Source organism: Dromiciops gliroides, chromosome 2 (genome assembly GCF_019393635.1).
Source record: "Dromiciops gliroides isolate mDroGli1 chromosome 2, mDroGli1.pri, whole genome shotgun sequence".
Lineage (NCBI taxonomy): Eukaryota > Metazoa > Chordata > Mammalia > Microbiotheria > Microbiotheriidae > Dromiciops > Dromiciops gliroides.
The window spans coordinates 76,405,417-76,431,261 of record NC_057862.1 but is presented as its reverse complement, the minus strand read 5'-3'; the positions used below and the strand labels follow the sequence as shown (position 1 = coordinate 76,431,261).

At 47.6% G+C, this 25,845-nt stretch overlaps 2 protein-coding genes across 2 annotated transcripts in view; both read left to right on the top strand.

The window, feature by feature from the left end:
• The window catches only part of UBTD1 (ubiquitin domain containing 1), a 68,440-nt gene extending 55,715 nt beyond the window's left edge, over window positions 1–12,725 (top strand). The window contains exons 2-3 of the mRNA XM_043984557.1: window positions 11,225–11,452; window positions 11,602–12,725. Of these exons, the coding sequence (XP_043840492.1) occupies window positions 11,225–11,452; window positions 11,602–11,987 (614 nt within the window). The 3' untranslated portion in view covers window positions 11,988–12,725. The remainder of the gene's footprint in view (window positions 1–11,224; window positions 11,453–11,601) is intronic.
• Window positions 12,726–13,787: 1,062 nt separating this feature from the next.
• Window positions 13,788–23,921, top strand: ANKRD2 (ankyrin repeat domain 2). Its single transcript, XM_043986666.1, has 9 exons — window positions 13,788–13,934; window positions 17,272–17,382; window positions 18,079–18,237; window positions 18,730–18,837; window positions 20,908–21,006; window positions 21,371–21,469; window positions 22,180–22,278; window positions 22,533–22,631; window positions 23,192–23,921. The coding sequence occupies exons 1-9, from the start codon at window positions 13,836–13,838 to the stop codon at window positions 23,345–23,347; spliced, it is 1,029 nt and encodes a 342-aa protein (XP_043842601.1). The 5' UTR covers window positions 13,788–13,835; the 3' UTR covers window positions 23,348–23,921.
• The last annotated feature ends 1,924 nt before the right edge of the window (window positions 23,922–25,845 follow it).

Genomic DNA, 25,845 nt, shown 5'->3' with positions numbered 1-25,845 from the left:
AAAAAACAAGAAAAATAAAGTTTAAAAAGTATGCTTCTATCTGCATTCAGACTCCATTATATCTTCATTGGTGGTGAATTCACTCTTTTCATTTTTTATACTGGTAATTTGGTTTTCTTCCTTTTTTAAATAAAATTAACCAATGATTTATTTTTTTACTTGTACACACAATTCATTGATCTACTCTTTAATTTTGTGTGGGGGGGGCAGTGAGAGTTAAGTGACTTGCCCAGGGTCACACAGCTAGTGTCAAGTGTCTGAGCCGGATTTGAACTCAGGTCCTCCTGTATCCAGGGTTGGTGCTTTATCCACTGTGCCACCTAGCTGCCCCCATCTACTCTTTATTTTATTGATGTAAATATTTAGATGAGATTTCCCGTAATTACTGCTTTGACTGCATCCCATAAATTTGGATATTTTGTCTTATTGTTGTCTTTCTCTTTAATGAAATTATTGTTTCTGTGATGTGTTCTTTGGTCCACTCATTCCTTAGTATTAGATTAATCTGTTTCCATGACCCTTTATTGAATTTAATTTTTATTGCATTATGATCTGAAAAGGATGCATTTAATATTTCTGCTTTTCTTCATTTGGGTGTGACGTTTTAATGCTCTAATACATGGTCAATTTTTGTGAAGGTACCATGTACAGCTGAGAAAAAATATATTCCTTTCTATTCCCAGTTTTCCTCAGAGGTCTATAATATCTGACTTTTCTAAAATTCTATTCATTTCCTTAACTTCATTCTTGTTTATCTTCCGGTTAGATTTATGTAGTTCTGAGAGGGAAAAGTTAAGATCCCCCACCTGTAACTCATTGAACTTTTTAAGAATTTGGATACTATGCCATTTGGTGCATATATATTTAGTATTGATATTACTTGATTGTGATACTTTTAAGCAAAATGTAGTTTCACTGCTTATCTCTTTAATTAGGTCAGTCTTTACTTTTGCTTTATCTGAGATCATGATTGCTACCCATATTTTTTGTTTTTTAACCTCAGCAAAAGCATAATAGCTATTGCTCTAGCCCTTTATTTTTACTCTGTGTTTCTCTGTTTCAAGTATGTTTCTTGTAAGCAGCATATTGTTGGATTCTTATTTCTAATCCATTCTGCTATCTACTTTTATTCTAAGGGTGAGTTCATGCCATTCACATTCATAATTATTAACTGTGTATTTCCCTCCATCTTGTACCCCCCTTTCCCCCCCCACAATGTCTGTTTTGCTTTTGACCACTGCCTTCCTTAACCCACCCTACTTTTTTTCAGCATTCCCCCTTCCCCCACCCAGTACCCCTTCTCTTATCACTTTCTTCTTCTGCTTTACTGTAGGGTAAGATTCATTTCTATACCCAGCTGAGTGTGTATGTTATTTCCTCTTTGAGCCAATTCCAATGAGAGTAAGGTTTAAGCATTTCCTGCTAACTCTTTATTTTCCCCTCTGCTATAAAAGCTTTCATTTTTGCCTCTTTTATATGAGATAATTTCCCCCATTCTTCCTCTCCCTTTCCCCTTCTCCTAATACATTTCTCTTTCTCACCTGGTTTTTGAAATTATCCCATCATAGTCAATTCAAAACTGTGCCCTCTATGTATATATTCTTTCTAACTGCCCTAATAATGAAAAAGTTCTTAGCAGTTACAAGTATCCTCTTTCCATAAAGGAATATAAACAGTTTAGTCTTATTGAATCCCTTATGATTTCTCTTTCTTGTTTACCTTTTTATGCATCTCTTGAGTTTCATATTTGAAAGTAAAACTTTTTATTGAGTTCTCTGGTCTTATCACTTGGTGTGCTTGAAAGTCCTCTATTTCATTAAATGACTTTTTCCCCCTGAAGGATTAAACTCAGTTTTGCTGGGTAGGCTATTCTTGGTTGTAATCCCTGATCTTTTGCCTTCCAGAATATCATAATCCAAGCCCTCTGTTCCTTTAATGTGATAGCTGCTAAATCTTATGTGATCCTGACTGTGGTCCCACAATATTTGAATTGTTTCTTTCTGGCTGCTTGCAATATTTTCTCCTTGACCTGGGAGTTCTGGAATTTGGCTATAATATTTCTGAGAGTTTTCATTTGGGGATCTCTTTCAGGAGGTGATTGGTGGCCTCTTTTTATTTTACCCTCTGATTTCTAGGATATCAGATCATTTTCCTTGATAATTTTTTGAAATAAGATGTCTATGGTCTTTTTTCAATAATAGCTTTCAGTAGTCCAATATTTCTTAAATTGTGTCTCAATCTATTTTCTAGGTCAATTTTTACCCAATGAGATACTTCACATTTTCTTTCAGTTTTTCTTTCTTTCTCTTTCTTTCTTCCTTTTTTCCTCCCTTCCTTCCTTCCTTTCTTCGATGTTTCATGGATCTATTATCTTCCAGTTGTCCAAGTCGGATTTTTAGCAAATTATTTTCTACAGTGAGCTTTTGTACTTCCTTTTCCATTTTGGTCAATTGTATTTTTTAAGGAGTTTTTTTCTTCAGTGGATTTTTGTGCTTCTTTTACTACACTGTTGACTCTCTTTTCATATTTTTCTTGGATCACTCTCATTTCTTTTCCTTTTAAATCCATTTTGAGTTCTGCCAGAAATTCTTGTTAGGCTTGTGTCCAATTTATACTTTTTCTTTCAGGATTTGTTTGTGGCTGTTTTGACATCATTGTCTTCAGAGTTTTTGTCTTGATCTTCCCTGTCACCATAGTAACTTGTAGCACTTTTCAAGTCAGGTTTTTTGTTTTCAGGGCTAGTTCTGAGGGTCTATAAGTTTTTAGTGTCTCCAGAGTGGCATGATCTTTGGAGAGGTGTGGTTACTGCTCCTCTGACCTGTGCTCTGTTATTTACCTAGGAGGGGATCTTTCTTCCCTGCAGCCTCAAGCACTAGTGTTCCTCTTTCTTGGCCCTGGAACTATGACCAGGTCCCTCTGCTCTCCTGCAGCCATAAGCACTAGTGTTCCTTTCTGCCTTGGGACCAAGACCAGGGCCTCTGCTCCCTTGTGAACAACCAGAAGCACTCTTCTCTGCCCTGGAACTGTTTCCACAATCACTGCTCCCCTTTGGCTGATTTGGGGATGATCATAATACCAGTTGTCTCTGCTTCATAGAATTGTTGTGGTGTTTAAATGAGAGGCTGTATGGAAAGTGCTTTGCAAATTTTCATTCGCCATATAAATGTTAGTCCTGTTGATATCATGATTTAATAGTAAAGGTGGTGACTTAGTCTCTGCTCAAACGCTTTAGCAGTAATGGGAGTAATCCCTCTTATAGCAGAGATATGAGGACGACTGAAGAAGTCCCCTACAGAGCACTTTGAGCTGTTTGAGGAGGCTTAGTTAGTGCTGCCTTATTTGATGAGCATCTGTCATAAATGGCATGAACTAGGTGCCGTGGATGAACTCTGTATAGTCAGGGGAAATAACTAAATGCATGCAGACAAGTGAAAGGATGTTTTACTACAGATGTGAAGATGCTGACGTTGCCCTGCATATACTTAGATCAGTGGTTCTCCCACTACTAATGCAGATTAAGGTCTTTCTTTGCTATGGTGGTAGATGAGGAGAATATTGCAAATACAATTTACCTAGATTTCAGCATAATGTTGGGCAAAGGTTCTCATTCCGTCCTTCTGGACATGATGGAGAGATGTAGGATAGATAATGACATACAGTTAGATTAAGTAATGGTTAAATAAGTGGACCCAAAGAATAGTCCTTGGTGGTTCAATGTCAGTGTCCCTGGGATCTTCCTTACCTTGGTGCTAATTAACATCACATGTGTAGATGACACCGCTAGAAGGTATAACTAACACATTGGATGAGTCAGGATCCCAAAAGATTTTGGCAAGACTAGAGTAATGGACCAAAAGAATAAGATGGACAAAATCATTCTACACTTGGATTCAAAAAATTAGCTCCGGAGGTGCGGGTTAGAGGAGATGGCGGTGTCAGTTTGCTTACAAAAGGTGTCTGGCTTTTATTGTACTGCAGGCCCGGTTAGTTCTCTGGGGGTGTCAGAAAAGCAAATGTAACCCAAGACCAGCTAGAGAGGAAGAGTTCCCAAAGCAAGGATTTCTGTCTGGTAAGGCCATCTCTGAAAGACTGTGTGTACATTTCCAGGTGTCATTTTATGAAGGACATTTCTTAACCTGGCGATCATCCAGAACAGGGTGACAGGGTGGTCACAAGGCAGCTTTATTCCATGTGAGGATCTGGTGACAGCAATGGGGATATTTTGCCTTGAGAAGAGTGTAACGATTGGAATGACGCCCCCTGCTGGAGACACTGTAGAAAAGCTCTGCCATGAGGTGAAGGTCTCTGAGGGCAAGACCGTGCGTCATTTCTTTGGCGTCAGGAAGTGATGTTTGCTTGTGGGAGGAAGAAGGGGGAGCCTGGCCCTCTGACTCTTGCTCTTTCGTGTGGACTCTGGTGGAGAGCAGAGCTAGGAATGCTCTCTCCCTTTAATAGATAGATGAAGCTAGGCCTTTCTCTTTCTCTTCACCAAATTCTTATTCTCCTTAATAAATGCTTAAAAGTCTAACTCTTGTTAAAGCTTATAATGTATTGGCGACCACTCATTAGATATTTTAGACAGACTAGCTAGAATTTTTAGCCTTTACAAGAGAGAATTTGGAGGATACATACTAGTTGTCTTCAACGAAGCATTTGAAGTCTTTGAAGGGTTGTCCTGTAAAAGGTTTAAGCTTGTTCAGCTTGGCATGACCATTGTAGGATGCCAGCTCTCTGAATGGAAGGAGCTGCCTCTGAAGTGTCCCCTCACCAGGCGATGAGGTAGCCAAAATTCTTGGTTAGTTACTGGTCAAACCGTGTGATGCCCAGATCTTCCATCTCAGAGATTCTGCGATTGCTACCTATCCTCCAGCCCTCCCCACCTTCTCTAACCTGACATGGCTCATTGTTCTGATGTGCCACCCTAGGGCTCTCCCAGCCAGGTCTTCAGCGTTCCCTCCAAATCCCTCCCTTTGCAGTTTAGCACATTTGTCCTCTTAGCTCCGTGAGCCTGAAATAAATGCCTCTCTTCCAGAACACTGGAGGAGGGGAAGAAGTGCAAGTGTCATTCTATGCCCTACCTATATGGGTAATCAATCCTCCTGTTTGGCCAGAGGCAGAGCGGCTAGAGAAGGGTCGAGCCAGCAGTTTTCCATGCTGATATTTACTGCTTCGCCAGGACTATTTTCTAAGCTATAAATACTGCTTCCTTGAGGGGTCCCTAAGTTCCTTCAGGCCTATCAAGGAGGACAGACCATGTGCCAGACAGCGAATCAACATCCCTCCTCCCAGGGAAGGCACTTTCATTCTATGAGGCTGAAGACAGCAGGGACATGTGTGAATATAAAAGGAAGAAATCAATGCCAAGAAGCTTGAGAGGAAGGGCACAGGCAGCTGAGGAGATCAGGAAAGGCTTTTTGCATGTGGCATCAGGATGGCCTCCTGCAGCTTGGGATGAACTCGTCTCCTTCAGTTGTATCTCTGAACCATTTTGCTCAGAGGGAGCAGGAGGGCGGATTTATTGCCCTTGCATCTGGAGAGGTTTGATTGAGGCTCTGTTTTGGTAACTAAGTGGCTTTCCATTGGGTTTGCGGTTTATGAATACAGAACGGGGTGGAGGCATGGGGGGAGATACAAAGAATTCAGCTCAGGTTTGCCATATACTGACTGCCCTTTAAGGAAAGTTGATCTCAGGTGCTTTTATGGTGAGGAAGTGTTGTGGTCACAGCCATATCCCAGGAGCATGGTGTATCCTGGGGAGGGGGGGGGTGCTTGGTAACAGTGTAGATTGGGGAACAAGGGAGCAGTTCAGATATAAATAGGACTGATTTCCTGGCATTGGCGAGCTGAGACTTTGTCCCCATAGATAGCAATGCTGGTCGACTGGAGTTTCTGCTTTTCTGGAAGTTGTCCTTATTTCATAGCCCCACAGTGTTTTATTCACATTCTTTTCTGAAAAGACTGCCATGATCTTTTTAGGATTAGAATGAAAACCCTCCCCCAAGGCTCTGACCTCATTCCCCCACTCCATGTGTGCCTCCACGGGGCAGCTCCCTCTTCAGCCTCACCATATGTGTTCGGGTGCACGCTTACCATTCCAGTTTATCCAGCTTTCTCCCTGTCCTCATTCTCTCAGGGGCCACCTCCAGGCAGAATTAGGAAGTCACTCCAAGGCCCTCCCCCAGCGTCTTCAGCTCCCTTTTTGTGGCTCCACCAGACACCATTCATTAGTGATGTCTCACCACTGCTCTTACCATCATTATCTTCCCTGAACCACAGGCTCCCTGGGCCCTCCTAGGCTCCACCAACACCCACCCACACTTGGCAGGCTCACTATGTAGACCTGCTCTCAGCCATCGCATGGAAACGGATGTGATCAGCTGCATCTCCCCATATCAAGGCCTCTAATGAGTCTTTTTAAATTTTATTCATTCAGGGGATAATGTCTTAACCCAAAGAGATGGAAATGGTTCAATGAAAGAATTCCAAGCATCAGTAATAGTCCAGCAAGAGCAATCCTGATGCCCCTTAAATTGTGCCAGTAGGCAGTTTTCCAAGGATGCTTTTCTGGCCCCCGGGACATGCAGAGCTGCTCTGTAATTCATGCTTTTTACTCAGCCCTCCTCTGTAATTCACACACTTCACTCTTCACTCTCTACCACATACAAACAAAGCACTCCCACCACTACTGCTTCTACTTCTGTGCTGTCTTCTATTGTATGTTTTGACTGTCTCCTTTTGTATCCATCCCTGCCCTCTTATTGTTAGGTCTGTATTTCTGAGGTTTCCTATTGCATACTTGAAAAAGGCAATTGACCAGATCTGTCTGTGTCTATGCAGCATGCATCCAGCACCCTGTATTTGGTATGTCTACATGATCGTGAAACTCTGGTGAGGGAGGGGAGGAGGGAGCAGCAGGCTGTCTGCCTCATCCAGCCCCCTGTCCTCTCAGGCTTTCTGAGTGTCCTCATTTGCCCTGGCTCCTTAATCACCAGACATTTCTTAAACTCCTACTATGTGCCAAACACGGTGTGGTTACGGTGCGCTAGAAAGGCAAAAGACAGTCCCTACTCTCAAGGAGCTCGCTTGCAAACAACTCCGTACAAACAAGCCCTGTACGGGAGAAATCAGAGATCATCAAAAGAGGGCGAACGCTAGAATTAATTACACCAAGGTAGGAGTTTGATGGAGACTGAAGGAAGCTAAGAGGTGGGGGTAAGGAAGAGGGAGAGTATTCTAGATGGGAGGACAGCCAGTGAAAAACACCAGGAGTCAGAGGAACAGCAAAGAGGCACAAGGTGGGAGAAGACTGGAAATGGGGGGGGGGGGGCTAGGCAGATTAGGAAGGACTTTGAATGCTAGGGAGCTCATATTTGACATTTGATCCTGGAAGTGATAGGGAGCAAAAGGAGTTTATTGAGCAGACAGACTGACAGGATTAGATCTACACATTGGTAGCTGAAGGGAGGAAGGATTGAAGGGAAGAGAGTCTGGTAACAGGGAGACCAGCCAGCAAACTATAGCAAAGGTCAGGTATGAGGTGATGAGGGCCTCTCGGTGGTGGTGGTGGTGGTGGTGGTGGTGGTGGTGGTGGTGGTGGTGGTGGTGGTGAGAGTGTCAGGAGAGAGATTGGGAAGGTAAACTAGCATGGATACATACAGGTGGTGAGAGAGGGAGGAGGAGGAGGAAGCTTGAGTAACTGGGAAGATGATGGTACCCTTGAAAGTAAAGGGAAATTGGGAAGAAGGGAGGGTTTCAGGGAAAAAGAGAATGAGTTGTGTGTGGGTCATCCAGATTGAGGTATCCAATAGTCAAAATATTCCCATCCCACTCTCTGGCCTCTCCCTGCCTTTCATGTATATACCCCCTTTCTACTCACAGATTATTTAATTCAAATTAGTCATTTCAAACTACACACATGTAAACTAAGTTAAAAGGTTTGCTTTGTTTTAGGTGTTTCTGTTTGGATAAAATGCGTTTTTTTATTTGTGTCTTTATCTGGATTCCTAGGCAAGTAGTTTCTGTAGTTTGGGCTAAGCTCTTGTAAAAATCAACATTAACTTGCATAATAGGGGGAATGCTTCATACACTGGCTCTCCATTGGGAAGGGAGGCTCATGCCAGCCCAGTAGTGCAAGGGGCGCCCTCTGCTGGCACCCAGGCCTGGCTCCTGCTGACAAGGAAGTAGGTCTGTTTACCGTAATTGTTCTGGGTCCTCTTTCTCTCACCAATATTCTCATTCTAAAAGTGGGTGAGGACAAGAAAGGAAATTTTTGAAACATTTTGAAGCATCCTGGTCCACTGCCAATCATAGCCTTTATTCTTTGGAAATGCTGAAATAATATATTTCTATACAAGGGCTTTTATAAACTGTAAAGCACCATAGGATATTTCTTATTCTCACTCACTTTGTGAAAAACATATAGCTACAAAGTAACATGGTGTCCTCCAAACTGGCTCTGAAGGCACTTCCTGCAGGAGAGTTAAAAAATGCTCCGACCTTTGGCAGCCTCATTGGTGGCACCGAGGAAGGATGGTGGCCATAGCGTGAGTTCTGGGCTTGGAGTCAGGAAGACCTGAGTTTACATCACACCCCAGACACTTAAATAACTGTGCAGTGACTGGGAAAGTTACTTAACCTCTCCTGTTCTCAGTTTCCCCATCTATAAAGTCAGGGGGGTGGATTTGATCAACTCTATACTGCCTGGGAAGGTGGCTATTTTAAATGACAACTCTCCGTCGTGTGTATGAGTTCTGGTATGTTTTTTTTAAATGAGCCCTGTGTAACCCATGCACATATTAAGTAGTATGACTATCGAAGTAATGGATGGGGGCTTGGGGCTGAGCCAGTGTGTGTGCACACTCACACATGCATGCTATTCACCCTTGTGTGTGAGAGAGCTTACTTTTTAGGGTTACATACCCACAACCTCAACTCTAGTACATAGCCAGGAATGAGGAAGCAAACAAGAAATAATAATAGCTTACAGTTAAATGGTGCCTTTATACTTACATGTTCTTCACAACAAATCTGCAAGGTAGGTAGAAAACCTTGGCTCAGAAAGATTGAGTCAACTTGTCCAAGGTCACATTAGCTACTGATTCAGCAAGCTTTTACAAAATGCCTACTGTGTGCCAGACACTTTGTTAGGTACTGGAATACGAATAAATAGTCCCCATCCTCAAGCAAGGGGGGGATAACATGAAGACTGAAGAGTAAATGTAAAACCGTTTCCTTGGTGGGGAGGGAGAGGAGGTTTCTTATAGGAAGTCACCCTTGAGCTGAAGCTAGGGCAGAAGTGAGTGCCCTCTTCAGTCACTGCACGGCCTGCTCCTTGGCAAAGGTCCAGGCAGGAGAGGTGATACCCTGAGGTAGAACTAGTTTGCCTGGATCATAGAATGCAAGCAGAAGAGTATGTGCAGTAAGCCTGGAGAGATCAGTTGGAGCAGATTCTGAAGGCTTTAAGTGTTCAGCTGAGGAGTTGGGAGCCACTGGAGCTTACTGAGGAGAGAATGACATAGTCAGACCTGTGCTTGGCAGGTGTCAGGCTGGCATCTGTGTGAAAGATTGCAGAGCGGAGACTATTGCAAAAGTCTAGCTAGGAGGTGATAAGAGCCTGAACTAAGATCGTGGCCATATGAGTGAAGCAAAGGAGACAAATGCAAGAAAAGTCATAGAGGTAGAATTGAAAAAATTTGGCGACTGATTAGATACGATGGAGTGAGGAAGTGGGAAAAAATGAGGGTGACTTAAAGGTTGTACCCTTGAGTAACAGGAAACGTGGTGGTGCCTTCCATAGAAATAGAGAAGTTAGGAAGAAAGGAGGGCTTGGGGGGGGGGCGTGAGGTGAGGTGTATTTCAGACCTGTAGAGTTTAAGGTGTCTGTGGGACATTCACTGGGAATGTCTAATTGGCAAGTGGTCGTGTGAAATGGAACTTGGGTGAGAGGCAAGGTAGAACTGGTCTGTAGATGTGGGGGAAGAGGCATCTGCATTGAGATGAGACTGAGGTCTCCTGGGAGAAGAGAAGTGAGGGCCCCAGTCAGAGTCTTAGGGCACCCCCCCCCCCACACACACACACACAACAGTGGGACCTGGATGATCTAGCAGATAACCAAGGAGGAGCAGAGAGCAGCCAGGGAGAGGAGAGGTAGTCAGTGTCACATGCAGCAAAGGGGTCAAGAAGACTGAGGAGTGAGAAGCCAGATTGCCAGGTTTGGGAAGTGATGGAGGAGGTGGAGGCAGCAAGTTGAGGCACTTTCTGCTGGGGTTCTGGCTGTGAAAGGGAGGGGAGATAACCCGATGGGGATGAGCAAAAGCCTTGTAAGTACGGGAGAAAGGTGGATGTGGTTCTAGGTGTCAGAGAAGAGGCTGAGAGGCTTGGAAATCGGCAACTAGAGAGAGAGGACATTGTGGGGGCAGAGGTAGAAATGGGTACGCTTTGTTCGAAGGAGAGCCTTCTCACCCAGTTTCCTGTTGCAAGCTTGAGACAGAGGCCTCCTTATCTCATTTCCCAACCCACCAGATTAGAAACAAGCAGCAATGGAAACTTCAAGGGAATTGGGTAGTGAGGTGAGGGGATGGAAGGGGAAGTATAAAAATCAACCACAAGAACTCAAAAAGCCTCCCAGTCTGGATTGATTTACCCGAGGGGCAGTCCTGTTTGCTCTTCCTACCGATTTAACCCCCCTCTTCCTGCCCTGGTGACAACAAAGAACATTCTGCAGTGTAGAAAGGTTGCATCACATAGGGAAAGTGCTGTGAGCTTTATCTGCAAGACTGACCAATATTTTGAAGAAGCTGTTTATAGACATAATTACTACTTCAAAGTTGTGAGGGCTGCGTCATGATAAGAATGAGCCATAAGTTGCTTTTCTCCTTTGGATAGAATTTTAAAAATCATATTTTAAAGGTAAAGATTCAAGGAAGCTACCTTTAAAACATTTTAAATTGGAGGGGAAAAATGCCTGTTGCTTTTTAAATGTACCTCATTTGCTAGAAAATGTGTTTTAAGTATGTAGGAATGTGACATTTTGGGGGTTAATTCTCCTTCTTGAAAGGGTTCCTTCTACAGCCCTAAATGATCAAGGCCACGGCTGAAGGGCAGCCAACATGCCTGGACTCTCTGTGAGGCTAAAGCACTGAGTAAAAGCGCAGCTCCCCTGAGGACCAGAAGGCTGTGAGCCCTGGTCAGTGATGAGCACTTTCATCCCTTTTATCTCTGATAGGACGCAATGAGCCCCTGAAGAAGGAGAGGCCCAAGTGGAAGAGTGACTATCCTATGACAGATGGGCAGCTGCGGAGCAAGCGAGACGAGTTCTGGGACACCGCACCAGCCTTTGAAGGCCGAAAGGAGATCTGGGATGCACTAAAGGCGGCGGCCTTTGCAGTGGAGGCCAATGATCATGAGCTAGCTCAGGCCATCTTGGATGGAGCTAGCATCACCCTGCCCCATGGTGAGCAGCAGAGGTGGGAAGCTGCTGGGAATGGGCAGCCTGGGGCTGCTGGTGAGCCCCAGGTCAGGCAGCAGTTTGGAGTGGATCCCAGGGCTAAGGAAAGGGGGAAAGTTCCTCAGCGTTCTCCTAATGGCTTGCTCTTCCCATAGGTTCCCTGAGCGAGTGCTATGATGAGCTTGGCAATCGCTATCAGCTCCCTGTGTACTGCTTGGCACCACCAGTCAACTTGCTTCTAGAACGCAGCGAGGACGATGGCACGGAACCTCCAGAGCCAGCCCCCAGTACCCGGCGTGAGTTCCCTCTTAAGGTGCGCCTGTCCAGCGGCAAGGACGTGAGGCTCAGCGCCAGCCTCTCCGACACCATCGGGCAGCTCAAGAGGCAGCTGCATGCCCAGGAGGGCATTGAGCCTTCCTGGCAGCGCTGGTTCTTCTCCGGGAAGCTGCTCACAGACCGTATGCGGCTGCAGGAGACCAAGATCCAGAAGGATTTTGTTATCCAAGTTATCATCAACCAGCCCCTGCCCCCCCAGGACTGACACTTCCAGAGGGAGGGCAAGGAAAGGGGCTCCTTCTTCCCAGCTGGAACACCAGGCTCCCCCTCCCACTGCCCTCAAGTCCTCTGGTCCTCTTCAGGTGATCCCTCCCTTCCTCGGTGGCTGCTCCGTGGGCAGTGAAGGAACACTGCCGGGCACATCTGGGGTTACTTGATAAAGGCCTCTGAGAAGCAGTGCTGCTACACACAGGCCCCCAGGCTAGGGCATATTGCTGACCTGGGTGGAGGATGGCACACTCCTCCTGGGTCCACCCGGTGGCCTTCTAGCTACCCCTCCCCCACAACAGGGTAGGGCAAGTCACTTCTGGCTGAAGGGCCAGCAACCCGTGGCCCATGGGGCCCAGATCTATCTTGTCTGGTGCTGCAGGCTGTGCTTGCTACCAGCTTTTTTCCTCAGGGTCGGAAGCAGCTTTTGCCTCCCCTCTTCCCCCGGCTCTGTTGTGGGCATGGTGCCAGTTCCCCAGTAGTGAAGGGGACCAACAGTGCGTCCCAGGGAGCAGTGAGAGCCGGTGGGAGCTGGCGAGGGCCGTCGCCTCTTTCCCTGCCCCAGCACAATTGGCAGGGATGAGGGCATATGGCCAAGATGTAGCCCGAGCCGGTCCAGATTTCTGGACAAGCTCATCTTCCCAGAGGGAACCCTGGCATGGCTGTCTCCAGGCTGCTTGTCTTTCCCATGGTGGGTCCTTGTGTACAGAAATATTTGCATATTTATCAATAAAGCCTTTTGCTCCTTCTGGCTTGTCTGTTGCTTGATGTCTTTCTTACATAGCTCTTTTCTAGGATGCAAACCCAAGGATTCCCTAAAATCCTCCAATACTCAGTGTTAGACTTAGACAAAACCTATTAATGCACCAAGAAACTAAAGCCCGGCTCAGAGGGATAAAGCGACTAGTCCAGGATCATACAGCTAGTAAAGGACTAAGCCGGAACTTGAACCCAGGCCCTGTGGTTCCACCACCACTAGGGGGCAGAGTTGGCAGGGGCTCCATCCCCAGCTCTCCCTGGGCCCTGGGGCAGAACATCATTAAATCCTGGAAGGCCTCCACCAGAAAAGGAGCCCTGCCCTCGGAGGAGCTTGAACGCCTGAGAGTTTTCCTGAATTTGACCCTGGGCTCACAGCAGGGCCACTTGTAGGGGGCTCATGAGCACAGCTAACATGGCCTCTACAGCCAGCCCCTCACACTGCACACCTGGTTCTCAGAAGCCAAGGATCTGTGGCCAAGTTCTGTTCTTGAATTGTGATCTTGTTGGTTGACTGTTCTTAGCCTTCCTGTGAACCCTCCCCATGCCCAAGAGGAAGCCAGCATCTAGGATGGGCCGGGTCTGCCGGGAGACCCCATCCCTCATCAGCTGGGAACTCCTTGTCTTCCCTTCTTGGTACTAAGCTGAGACACAAGCCCAGGGATCTTTCTGTGCCCAGAAGGTGGTGCTGTGAGCCTGGAGCTGGCCCCTGCTCCCTGTGCTGAGGGCACAACTGGGCTCCTGCTGGCCCTGCATTCCAGAGCTGGCTGGCACCCAAGAGCTGGCCCCAGAACCCCAGTTCCAGCTCCTCACTATGCCACCCCCTTCCCGTGCCTCAGTCTACCTGGCACAACTTGCTTCCTCAAGATCACAGCCCCCACTTGCTCACACAGCTGGCTTCCCCCCAGGCAATTGCCTGGGCTTGAAGGTGACCCAGGGTGAGGGGAGGCTGTTAGTGAATTCAGCCGGTGAGCTCATGACAAAAGCTCCCAACCCCTCCGGGAGCCCGGGGGGGGGGGGGAGGGGGTCCAGCTCTATAAAGGCCCCGCCACCCTGTCAAGCCAGGCCAGCATTGTGAGGCTGGGGGCAGATGATCAGTTCCATGGCCATGGCGGGCTCAGAAGAGGTTCAGAGGGCCACAGAGCTGATTGATCAGAGACTGGCACAGGAGGAGGAAGAGGAGAATCAGGTACTGGGGCTTGGCCGGGGTGGGGAATGGGTGAAGGGAAGCCCTTTGGAACCAGAGCCACAGCATGAGGCTGCAGGAAGCAGGAGTTGGAGCTAGTGAGTGTGAAAGAAGGGATTCGATCGGCTCTGAGGGGATGAGGGTGGTGAACTGTGGCTTCCTGACAATTATTCATCTGGAGGGAAAAGAGACTCATCCTTAATCTCTTGTCGGACTCCCCTCAGGGGTGACCTCCAGTCTGCTAGAGGCTGGCTACCAGTCCCTGGGCTCTGTCTTAGAAGGCCCGTCCTAGAGGCTGTACCCACCCTGCTGGTGACTGAGGGTCCCACAGCAGAGAAGCCAGGACAAAGGCCACAGTTAGGCACTGCTGGAACTGGAAACCGAGAGGGCCACGGACCCACTAGAGAGAACTGGGGTGGGATCAGGGGACCACTGTTAAGGATGCCTTCCAGCAACAGCCAGAGCAGCAGACAGCCCTGAAATGACCGGGTATGACACAATTTTCCGTCCATATGAAATCACTAGCAGCTGTGCAGAAGAGCAGGCCGAGGAGGGGGGAAATTCAGGACGCCAGAGAAGATGAAAAGGCAAAGGAAAGAGGAGGGGATGAAAAGGAAGGAAAGGAAGGAAGCGTAGCTCAGTGTCAGCCAGAAGTTACCACAGCTTGGGCCAGGACGCTGATAATGGGGCAGAGTGGGCACAAGGTTGAAATCTGTTTCCGCTCTGTGTTTATCACTGTCTCTGTGTCTTTATCACTTTCTCTGTCTCCTGTGTGTGTCTTAAACACACACACAAGCTTAGGGATCCCACTTTCCACTGGCCAGAAGCATGAAAGTGAATCAGTATTATCCCCGTCCTGGCATCCTGCCACTGACTTCTGACACAGGAAGTCCAAGGACTCAGCAGTCCTCCATTCATTCAAAGCTCAGAGAACTTAGGACATATGGCTATCACAGGACCAGACTTCATACAAGGTGAGGCAAACAGCCTTGGCCTGGCCAGGATCTTCAAACTTTGAGTCCCCAAAAAAGCAAAAAAATCTACTTCTAAAAACCAAAGCTGTTCAACCACCCCCTAGACTGGGAGTAGTTAGGGCATCAGTGATCAGTACCTAATGCTGGGTGTCATGGGGCAAAGGCTTCCAGGAGTTTGAAGACAGTCTGGTTCTAGTTCAGCTGATGTTTTGTAGATTTAAATTAGGGTGGGATTAAGAGATTACATCATTTCTAGTCTGGGGGATGCGTCCTCAGGAAGCCTGGTTGAATAACTTTGAAATTCCGAGCCTAATCGATGCCATTTCCCTGAGACAATGACCCAGTCAAGAACAAATGCCCCATCTTGTCCTGGTCTGGCTAGATTCTATACCTCGGGGGTGGGCTGGAGCCTTTGAGGGGGTGTAAGAAGCAAAACTGACTATAATTGTAGCAGGACAGCAGGGAGGCGGGTGGGAAGCAGGCACGTCATGTTCCGCTCCCACGAGTCCAAGGACATTTGGCCTCACTCAAAACTGCCAAACGATAACATTTCCAGGGAAATGTCAAGAGAACAATGTATCAAGTCATAAATAATTCTACAGCAAGAGAAGGAACACACACACACACACACACACACACACACACACACACACACACAAATGAAAATGAGCAAAATGAGTGTGGCCTGCCTGATTTTTTTTTTTTTTATAAATTAGTTTTTTCAACCTAGGTTCTCTCCTCTCCCCTTGCTTTTGTTTTCTTAGCTCAGTTATAAAGTCTGAGCTCTTGGTCTCACCTGACTGTCCCATTACCTCAATCATGATGCACACATTTGTACTAACCTCCTACTATGTGCTAGGCCCTGAGTCAAGTGCTACCATTGTGTAAGAATGGAAACATCTCAATTAGAGCCCTCTAAATATAGAATGGGCCGCCTCAGGAGGGAGTGGATTGATTCTCTCTTACTGGAGGCCTTCCAGCAAGAGTTGGATAACTGCTTGAGAGGAATGATTGGGGGGGGGGGAGCAAGGGTTGCTTAGGTGCACACTGGACTAGCTGATCTCTGAGGTCCCCTCCAACTCAGATTCAAGGATCTGTGGTTTTGTTGGTAGGGGGTCCACTTCACTGTCACAGATGGTCATCCTTCTGTCAAATTTCCAGTAGCAAACGGCCTTCAAAAAACAAATGTAGTGAACCTCTGTGGCCTTGGTAACTCCTCAACTAACACCTGCTAAAGCTCAAACTGTCCCTGACCACCAATCAGAATCCAGGACCATCTATATGAGGCGCCCGAGTAGGACTTAAGCGGAGGCAACATGGCTGTTACTACAAAACAGCTTATTCCTCCACCCACAAAATTGGTCTGAGTCAAAAGCAGTTACCTAATAACTACCTAATAATTCATTAATCATTACCCCGAGTTAGGACAGGAAGTAGGAAAGGGTTCATTGTGCAAAGACAGGACAAAGAGGAAATTGTGAGGCCAAGAAATGGCTCCCTCCAGTTTCTAGCTTCTTTGCTGCCAGCCAGTGTTAGCATATGATTCTCCTGGGCCTAGTTGTGGCCTGGGGACCCTACATCTTTCCCCTTCTCGAATTGGCTTTATCTCCCTCCCAACCCCTGCCCACACTACCCCTGACCTTTGAACCAGCCCCCAATCTTATAGTCCATTCTGAGAGCAATGGGGACCTGGGTATATGCTTCTGCGTGGTGTGAGAAGGGATGTAGATTTCAGTGAAGGTAGCCTGATGTTTTCCTGATGTTAGGGGCAGCTAGGCCCGGGGATAGGAAGACCTGAGTTCAGATCCAACCTCAGGCACTTACTGCTAGCTTTGTGACCCTGAGCAAGTCACTTGACCTCTGTTTGCCCAAGTTTCCTCATTTATAAAATGGGAATAATACTAGTACATACCTCTCAGGGTTTTCGTGAAGATCAAATGAGATAATAATTGGAAAGTGCCTAGCATAAGACCAGCATGTAAGTAAGTGCTATATAAATGTTATTATCACCATCATCACTCCTGGAAACCTATGAGGGTTTTTCGATAATGATGATGATGGCTAGCATTTGTGCAGTGTTTTAAGCTAGCTGTGTGACCCTGGGCAAGTCACTTAACCCCAGTTGCCTCACAAAAAAAGAAAAAAACAAGAAAAAACAAAATTCATCCAGCCTGGTCTAGTGGAAAGAGTAGTACCCAAAGTAATACCACAACAGGAGGGGATCCAAGTTCCGGGCCCTTCTTCTACCACTCACTGACTGTGGGACATTGGGCAGTTCACTTAACCTCAAAAGGCCTGGGAAATGACCTGGGAAAGATGAGTTACTTTTACAAGAGTTGCATCTAAGCTTAGGATTCCTTTACCAGAAACTCCACAATGCCTCGAACATGAAGCCCGGGCCGATGCAGATGGACATGTTGGTTCTGGAGGATGAGAAGCACCACGGGGCCCAGAACCTGGCTCTGCAAAAAGTCAAGGTAAGAGCCAGGGAGACCTAAAGAGCCAAATTCTACCCTGGAGCTTAGGCCTAGGTAAGAACTAGGTAAGTAAGTGGTCCTGGAGACCACTCCCCATCCCGAGGGCCTACCCTGTCCTTGACTTCTTGCTTTTTGTTCCCCAGAGATTCCTTTCATCAATTAATTCAGAATTTTTTTGTCCCCATGGTATTACTGAAGAACCATCTGCTTTTTCTAAACCTAAGAGAGAGGGAGGAGACATGGAAATTCATTCCCTTTTGAGGGAGTTTGGTGTGGTGGGAAGATCACTGAATTTAGAGTTGGGAGACCTGGCTCTGCCTTTCACGACTTTTGTGATCTTGGCCAAGCCACTCCATCTGGTACTCTGGACCTAAGTTTTCTCCTCTGTAAAATGAGCGGGTTGGACTAGATTGGCCTCTGAGGTCCTTGCCAACTCTAAATTTGCCACTCTGTAAGAAAAGGAATGAATTCTTCGGGGCTACTGACTGCTCCTGGGCTTCCCCAAACTCAAAACCTTAGACTTGAGTGTTGTCCCCTGACTAGAAGCTGGGGTGGAAGTATAAGTAAGGGTGAGGGGAGAAACAGCCTGAAGCTAAAGGTCTTCTCCAAAGAAGCAAGCAGAAGGAAACACATCTCCATCTCACTTCCCTCAAGTTTTCCATGGCATTTAGTATACAGGGTCTGTGCTCTGAACAGGGCCAAGAGAGGGTTCGAAAGACCTCGCTGGATCTTCGCCGAGAGATCATCGATGTGGGTGGGATCCAGAACCTCATTGAGCTTCGAAAGAAACGGAAGCAAAAGAAGAGAGAGGCATTAACCCTGACCCCAGAGCCTCCGCCCGAAACCCAGGAAATCGTAAGAGAGAATCTGGAAGTCTTGGGGAGGAGAGGCACAATTGAGGAGGGGGAAATGTGGAAAGGAGATGCACAATTCAGATGAGACAGGGGTGGAAGAGGGACTGATGGGAGAGGGGATGCTAGCTTTCCAAATCTGAGGGCTGGGGAAAGAACAGCTCTTTCGAGTCTAACCCAGATTTCAGTTGTGGAATGTTTTCATAAGCCTCTCCCCATTGGTGGAGAGGACAACTCAAAGATGCCCGACTGCATGAAGGGCAGAATTGGTCCAAGGAGCTTAGGAGAAAAAGAGACATTCTCCACTCCTGCTTTGAGGGCATATGAAGTTCTAGGTCTTCATGGAGTCATAATTCTCTCCAGCAACGAGGAGAGCCCTGTGCAGAGGTTTCAGGCTTGAAAGCTGGGTTTCGCTACTAGCTTGGGGAGAACAGCAGAGATATACTTTTGTTGATGGGTGAGATGGACTCTGTGGTGACTGGGATCTTTATCTCAGACTGGACCCATAGAAGAGGAGATGTTCCTGAAAGCCGCTGTGGAGGGGAAAATGAATATCATTGAGAAATTCCTGGCCGATGGGGGTTCTGCTGATACCTGCGATGAGGTAATGGCTCCTCAAACCCCATCATAAAAGCATTAAAACCGCCATCAGCCCCCATTTCTTTCTTCAAGGTCAAGATTCTGTCTCTGACAGATGCATCATGGGAGAAATCTTTTTGAAGCAAATCATTATTATTGATTCACAGAACTTGAGGGTTGGAAGGGATTGTAAAAATGTCATGGGGCAGCTAGGTGGCACAGTGGATAGAGCACTGGCCCTGGATTCAGGAGGACCTGAGTTCAAATCCAGCCTCAGACACTTAACACTTACTAGCTGTGTGACCCTGCCTGGGCAGGTCGTATAACCCCAATTGCCTCACAAAAAAAAAAAAAAGTTGAGGCGTGTGTCCCACTATGATACCATCGCCATTTCTAAATCCTTTATGAAATTCTTGTGGAACATGTGTTCCATAAACTGATTTTATAGGAAATAACTTTTATTCAGTAAAGTGTCAAGTCAAGAAGACCCAAATTCAAATCCAGCCTCAGTCACTTCCTGTGTGACCCTGGAGAAGTCACTTAACCTTATTTGCCTCAGTTTCCCTGTCTGTATAATGAACTGGAGAAGGAAATAGCAAACTACTTCAGTTTCTTTGCCTAGAAAACCCCCAAATGGGGGTCACAAAGAGTTAGAAATGACTGAAACAACTGAACAACAACAAATAATACAGACAGTGAGGTGTAGTGCATAAAGTGGTGAAGCCTTTGGACCCAAATTTAGGCCTCTGAGGCTTCCTAGTGTGTAACCACAGGCAGGTCACATAACCTCTTCCTCAGCTTCCTCACCTGTAGAATGGGACACCAATACCATAATGCCTAATTCACAGGGTAGTTTGGTGGCTGAAAGGAGATGATGTATGTCAAGAATTATGCAAACCTTAAATCATTAGATGAATGATATCTCTTAGTATGGCTCCTACGCCAGAATGAGAGGCAGCCTGGCATAGTCGATAGAGAGCTGGCCTTGGAACCAGGAAGACGTGGGGCTGAGGCCAGACAGGCAACCAGCTGCAATGAAGTGCTGCCCAACCAGATTAAAATGTAACCAGGAAATAGTTAACAAAAATAAATAAATAAAAATACCATGCAACATAGACAATGTGACTAGGTAGTTTTTTAAATCAGTCTCTGGGGGCAGCTAGGTGGCACAGTGGATAAAGCACCGGCCCTGGATTCAGGAGTACCTGAGTTCAAATCCGGCCTCAGACACCTGACACTAGCTGTGTGACCCTGGGCAAGTCACTTAACCCCTATTGCCCTGTGCAAAAAAAAAAAAATCAGTCTCTGGTCCTGTTTGAGTGGGATATCACCGCTTTAGGTGACTCTCTTCAGATTATATTTAAGGCACAGAGCTTTAACTGGTAGGGGAGCTTCCCTAAACCAGTGAAATCCTGTCCCCAATCCTATTTGCCCCTGGATCTGTTGCTAATTAATCGTGCAGCTTTGAGTAAGACACCTAGCCTCATTCTATATTGGTCTGTTAATCTGTAAAATGGATTTAATGTTTCCCCAGCCTCGCTCAAAGGGTCATGAGAAAAAAAGGCATAAGTAATGAGTGTCCATTGGTTATGGGTTGTTTTGTTTTTTTTTAAAAACCAAACACTATAAGGGTTATTGTGATAACTTCTTGTATATTTTTCTGCTATTTTTGTCTTAAATCTGCCTTTTTCAAGACCAGGATTTCATGAACAAAAGCCCTGTGGTCTGACCAAAGATCAACCTTTCCAGATTGCAGGGTCTCATTCATTTTGGTCTGTCCTCCATGGAAATGGAAGGGCATTGGGGGGCCACTGAGGGGGGTGGGGTGGGGGAAAGAGTTTGAAGACACAAAACTCTAGAAACCAGACCAGAGCAGGTCTATGGGGCCAATGAAATTTCACTTCTCCAGGGAGTGTTGGGGCTGGCCAAAGTAGGAGAAGGACCGGGCAGGCCTAAAGGACCCCAAACTGGAAGAAGGTGCCTTCCATATGACATAAGGCCTGGCCTTCAGCTCACCTGAGCAGCTGATACAGGCAGGGCTTGGAGTGGGTGCCCAGGCTCTGGGTCATAGGTGGTCTCTTTCTTTGGTGGGCAGTTTCGCCGGACGGCCCTTCACCGGGCCTCCTTGGAGGGCCACATGGAGATCCTGCAGAAGCTGCTGGACAGTGGAGCCACTGTGGACTTCCAGGACCGGGTGAGTGAGAGTATGCTTGTCCTGGGCAAGGGTTGCCTGACATCTTCCCTGTGCTGGCTCTCTGGGCTACGTAGTGGGACCAATTTAGCCTGAGCCTGGATGCCATTTCAGAGAAGGGAAGAGAAGCGATGCCTGAGGCCCTTCTGGGGACACTGGGACTTGGCATTGATCTGTCACTCGACCTCGCATGCAGGAAGCCCCTTGACTTTTCCCCAGGGTCCTCCTATCCTCCCCGTTGGCCAGGTTCTGCAGCTACCTTGTTTTCTTGGATTTGATGCCCAAGGCTCCTCTGAGGAGGAATGGGGAACCTCAGGACCTGCCATTTCAATTCTCTTTTCTCTTGGGGGCCTCTGTGCCCACCTAGCTAGACTGCACAGCCATACATTGGGCTTGCCGCGGAGGCCACCTGGAGGTGGTGAAGCTTCTGCAGAGCCATGGGGCAGACATCAACGTTCGAGACAAGGTGAAGGGTCATTGTTGGGCAGCTGTTGGGGGTGATTGTGAAGATAAAGGGAACTGGGATAATGTGAGGCTGGGCATGGAAGGAAGCTCCCAAAGTGAGAGATGCTGCCTCCCTAGCCCTGAAAACATCCGCTGTCATTGATCTCCTAAGCTCAGAGCCCAGAAAAATAATTAGGGGCAAACTGGGGCAAAACCAGCTTGAGAGTGGGGATGGTAGTCTAACCACTAGCTTAGACATGCCTGCGTTCAGTTTCCATGCTGGTGGGGCTGGAGAGGAAAAATGATCCCAGGAGAAGACCATCGCAGTGGATTGGGCAAAGAAGTAGATTTGTACTACCCAGCAAAGGCTGGCAGAAGACTTGAGGAGCAGGCTTGCTCCCCATGCAGGCCAGCTCCCTGGGGCAAAGCCTTAGTCACCCTGCCCTAGTTAAGACTCTGCCTGGCCTTCTCTTGGAGAGGATCATGGGTACAGCACTCAGCACCCTTTGGGGGCCATCCGAATGGTACAGAATGCTATATTAGAAGGTGATAGAATGTCATCCTATGTCATGGCCCAACCCTTGGTCATAAAACTTCTGGGTGAAGAGCAGAGAATCTCAGTAGCTCAGTAACGTGTCCTTTAGCTAAGGAGCCCTTCACAGAGGCAGGAGGGGGCCCTGCCAGAGTTCTAGTGTCCTCTCAGCCAGTAATTCCTCTTCCTTTCCCACACAGCTCCTGAGCACTCCCCTCCACGTGGCAGCCCGCACAGGCCGAGTAGAGATTGTGGAATACTTTCTCTCCATGGGAGTGGATATCAATTCCCGGGACAGGGTGCGTGACCCCTCACTCCCCTGTTTTCTCTTGAGTCTATGACCAGGGCCTGGGAACCTAGGATTTTCTAGTAGAAAATTCCTTTACTCCAATATCCCACTTGTCCTGTCCAAACCAGGGGGCTTAGCACCATGGCTTGGGTTGTGCTCCTTGAGGCTTTAGGCTTGACCTTCCCCCGACTTGTGAGCTGTTTTCTCTCCCCCCCACTCCCCAATTGCCTTCATGATGGACCCTGAGCCCCACACTTCCTGTAGGAAGGAGACAGCGCCCTTCATGATGCCGTACGCCTTAACCGCTACAAGATCATCAAGATGCTGCTTTTGCATGGGGCCGACATGATGGCCAAGAACGTGGTAAGCGTCCACAGGGGCCCCCGTCCACCCAGACCACCCCTCCCAAGAAGAGTGTCTTCCTCCCTCTTGGGCCACCTCCCAAGGGCCCATCATCCCTTAGCCTTCCACAATCTCTGTGCAGGGTCCCATCCCCATCCCCAAGGACAGGAGAGTTGCCACCTAGAGGAAGCCAGAAGGGAACTTCTCAGAAGAGCTGGGATGGGCAGAGGAAGCCTCAGCAGGAAGCAGGCCTCCAAGCTTGAGTCCTGGAAGAGAGGAGGGGAGGAACAAGCCCCTCTAGGCCTGGGAAAGCAGAGAAAGATTTAGGATCATATGTCCTAGAGCTACGGCCCAAAGGGACTCCAGAGATCTTCTGGTCCAGCCCCCTCATTGCACAGATTAGGAAGAGAGCCGCCCAGGGAGGTTACATGGCTCGCCCAAGCATTAGAGACAGGATTTAAATCCCAATTTCATTCAGTTCTTTCCCATGCCACACAGTCTCCCACCTGAAGGGGGCATGGCTGGGGGAGGGTGCCCCTTGGTGCCAGGCATCTGATAAGCTCTTTCTCTGTCCCCCTCAGGCAGGGAAGACCCCCACAGACCTTGTGCAGCTCTGGCAAACTGATACCCTCCACGCCCTGGAGCACCCGGACCCAGATCCCTCCCAGGCTCAGAATGGTCTGGAGGGGTCTGGCGAGAGCAGGGCTGAGACCCCACAGCCTGCGCCCTCACAATAAATCTCATTCACCGGCTGAAGCCTGGTCTGGGGACGGTGGCCGCAGAGACTCCTGAACACGGCTTCACTCCCTTTCACATCTGAATGAATTGTCCAGTCTCGGCAGATGTGTGAAACCGGGCTAGGCTCTGTACATAGGTAAACTGCAGACAAAGCCCTGCACTCTCTAGCGGGAGGAAACACACAGGGCTGCTATCAAGTGGGCATTTGCATTTCCACACCCTCAGCCCCCAAACCACAGTATAAGGAATCTAGCCACAATAAAAAGAAATCATGGTTTTTTGCTATCGGGAGTGACCTTTTTCTTTTCCTTTTGACAGAAAGGAAGACGTTAAGGAGGGAATGAGGGAGTGGGAAAAGAGGCTGTAGGGAGGAGAAAGGGGAAGATTGAAAATGGCCACTGTCTCTTCATTGGACCTTCTCTGTGGCCCCTAACACTGTTGACCACCCTCTTCTCGGAGATGCTCTCTCCTCTCAGGAGTTTACTGAATGCCGCTTTCTTCTTCTTCTTCTTCTTTTTTTTTTTTTTGCGGGGCAGTGAGGGTTAAGTGACTTGCCCAGGATCACACAGCTATTAAGTGTCAAGTGTCTGAGTCTGGATTTGAACTCAGGTCCTCCTGAATCCAAGGCCAGTGCTTTCTCTTTAAAAGTTTTTTTTTAATTGTTTCATTAAATATTTTTCATTTACATGCAAAAAATGTTAATATTCATTTGGAGTTCCCAATTCTCTCCCTCCCTCCTTCCCCTCCCCCATCCCTTGAGAAGGCAAGACACCAATTACACACATGAAGTCATGCAGAACATATTTCCATATTAGCCATGCTGCAAAAGCAAACACAGAAATGAAAATTAAAGAAAGTTTTAAAAGCATGCTTCAATCTGCACTCAGAGTTCATCAGTTCTCTCAGCGGAGGTGGACAGCAACTGTCTTGGATCGTTGTCTTGATCAGAGTAGGCAACTCACATTTGAGCATCCTTCTAATTCTGCTGTTCCTGTGAATGGTGTTCCCCTGGTTCTGCCCCTTTCTCTCAATTTTCCTCCTGACTCACTGCTGCTTCTCAGTTTCTTCTTTGCTGAGGCGGAGGAAAAGGGGGGTGATTTCTGCTGCTGCTGGAATGCACCTACTATGTGCCAGGCACAGTGCTAAGCACTTTATCACTAGCATCTCATCAGCATCCATTGTCACTGCTTCTGTCTCCTGGTGTTGCCTAAGGCCCTGGTCTAGGTCCTCTTCTGTTCTCTCTCTAGACTCTCCATTGATTATCTCAGTAGCTCCCAAGGATGGAATTATCCTTTATCCTGATGCCTCCTCAACCTATCTATCCAGTCCTAGTCTCTTCTTTTCTTTTTTTTTCTTTTTTTCCCCCAGGGCAATGAGGGTTAAGTGACTTGCCCAGGGTCACACAGCTAGTGTCAAGTGTCTGAAGTCGGATTTGAACTCAGGTCCTCCTGACTCCAGGGCCAGTGCTATATCCATTGCGCCACCTAGCTGCCCCAGTCCTAGTCTCTTTCCTAAGCTCGTCTCCCCTCACCAACTGCCTCTTGGACATTTTGAAGGGGATGTCCTATAGGCATCTGTCTCAAAATTAAGTTTCAAAATGGGTCCAATTGTCTTTCTCCTCGAACCTACCACTCTTCTGAAATTGGCTTGCGGTCATCCTCGCACGCTCTGGACCTCGCTGTGTCTGCCTCCACATGGATGTGATCCCACCCCCTCATTCAGGTTCTCCTCTCCCCTCCCCTGGACCACTGCAGTAGTCTCCTCTTTAGCTTCCCTGCCTCAGGTCCATTCTATCCTCCAGAAAGCCTGTGTCTGAATGTGTCCATCGCGCCCCGCCCCCACTCAAACCCCAGTGGCCCCCTCTTCAGTCTAAGGCCATCCATAAACATTGGAAGCTCTTCACAAACTGACCCCATCCCCTCTCTCTTAGTTTATTGCACATTCTGCCCTATTCCCTACCCCCTCTGTGGATTCCAAGCTCCAGGCAAACTTTCTCACATCGTTCATTCCACCGCCCTCCCCTCCCCTCCCCTCCCCTCCCCTCCGTGTCAGTGCCTCTGCCGTGATTGCCCTGGGTCTTGTAATCCCTGGTTTTCTTCAGGACTCGGTTGAAGTGCAGCCTTCTAAGGGACGCCTTCCTTGTTCGGTACTGTCTGATTATTCGTGATCCTATTGGGGGTTTTCTTGGCAAAGATACTGGTGTGATTTGCCATTTCCTTCTTCAATTCCTTTTGCAGATGGGATTAAGTGATTTCCCCAGGGTCGCACAAGACTTGAACTCAGAAGATGAGTCTTCTTGATTCCAAGCCCAGGGATCTATCCACTGCCTGTGATTTGCAGACTGATCCTATCATCTGGATGCCCCTTCCTTCCCCTGTGCCTTCGATCCCCCCTTCCACTGCATTCCTTTATTATCTGCCTAGCTCTTTGTCCCCCTTCACTCCACCTCTCACCCCACAGCATCCTCTCACGTCTTGTGCCCTCGGCCCCATTCCTC

What these genes read in the sequence shown, in the direction of transcription:
- ANKRD2 (XM_043986666.1), top strand. Translation starts at nt 13,836, where the DNA reads ATGATCAGTTCCATGGCCATGGCGGGCTCAGAAGAGGTTCAGAGGGCC. An exon ending in TGGCTCTGCAAAAAGTCAAG is followed by an intron (nt 17,383 to 18,078) that starts GTAAGAGCCAGG and finishes TGCTCTGAACAG; the next exon opens with GGCCAAGAGAGGGTTCGAAA. An exon ending in ACATGATGGCCAAGAACGTG is followed by an intron (nt 22,632 to 23,191) that starts GTAAGCGTCCAC and finishes TGTCCCCCTCAG; the next exon opens with GCAGGGAAGACCCCCACAGA.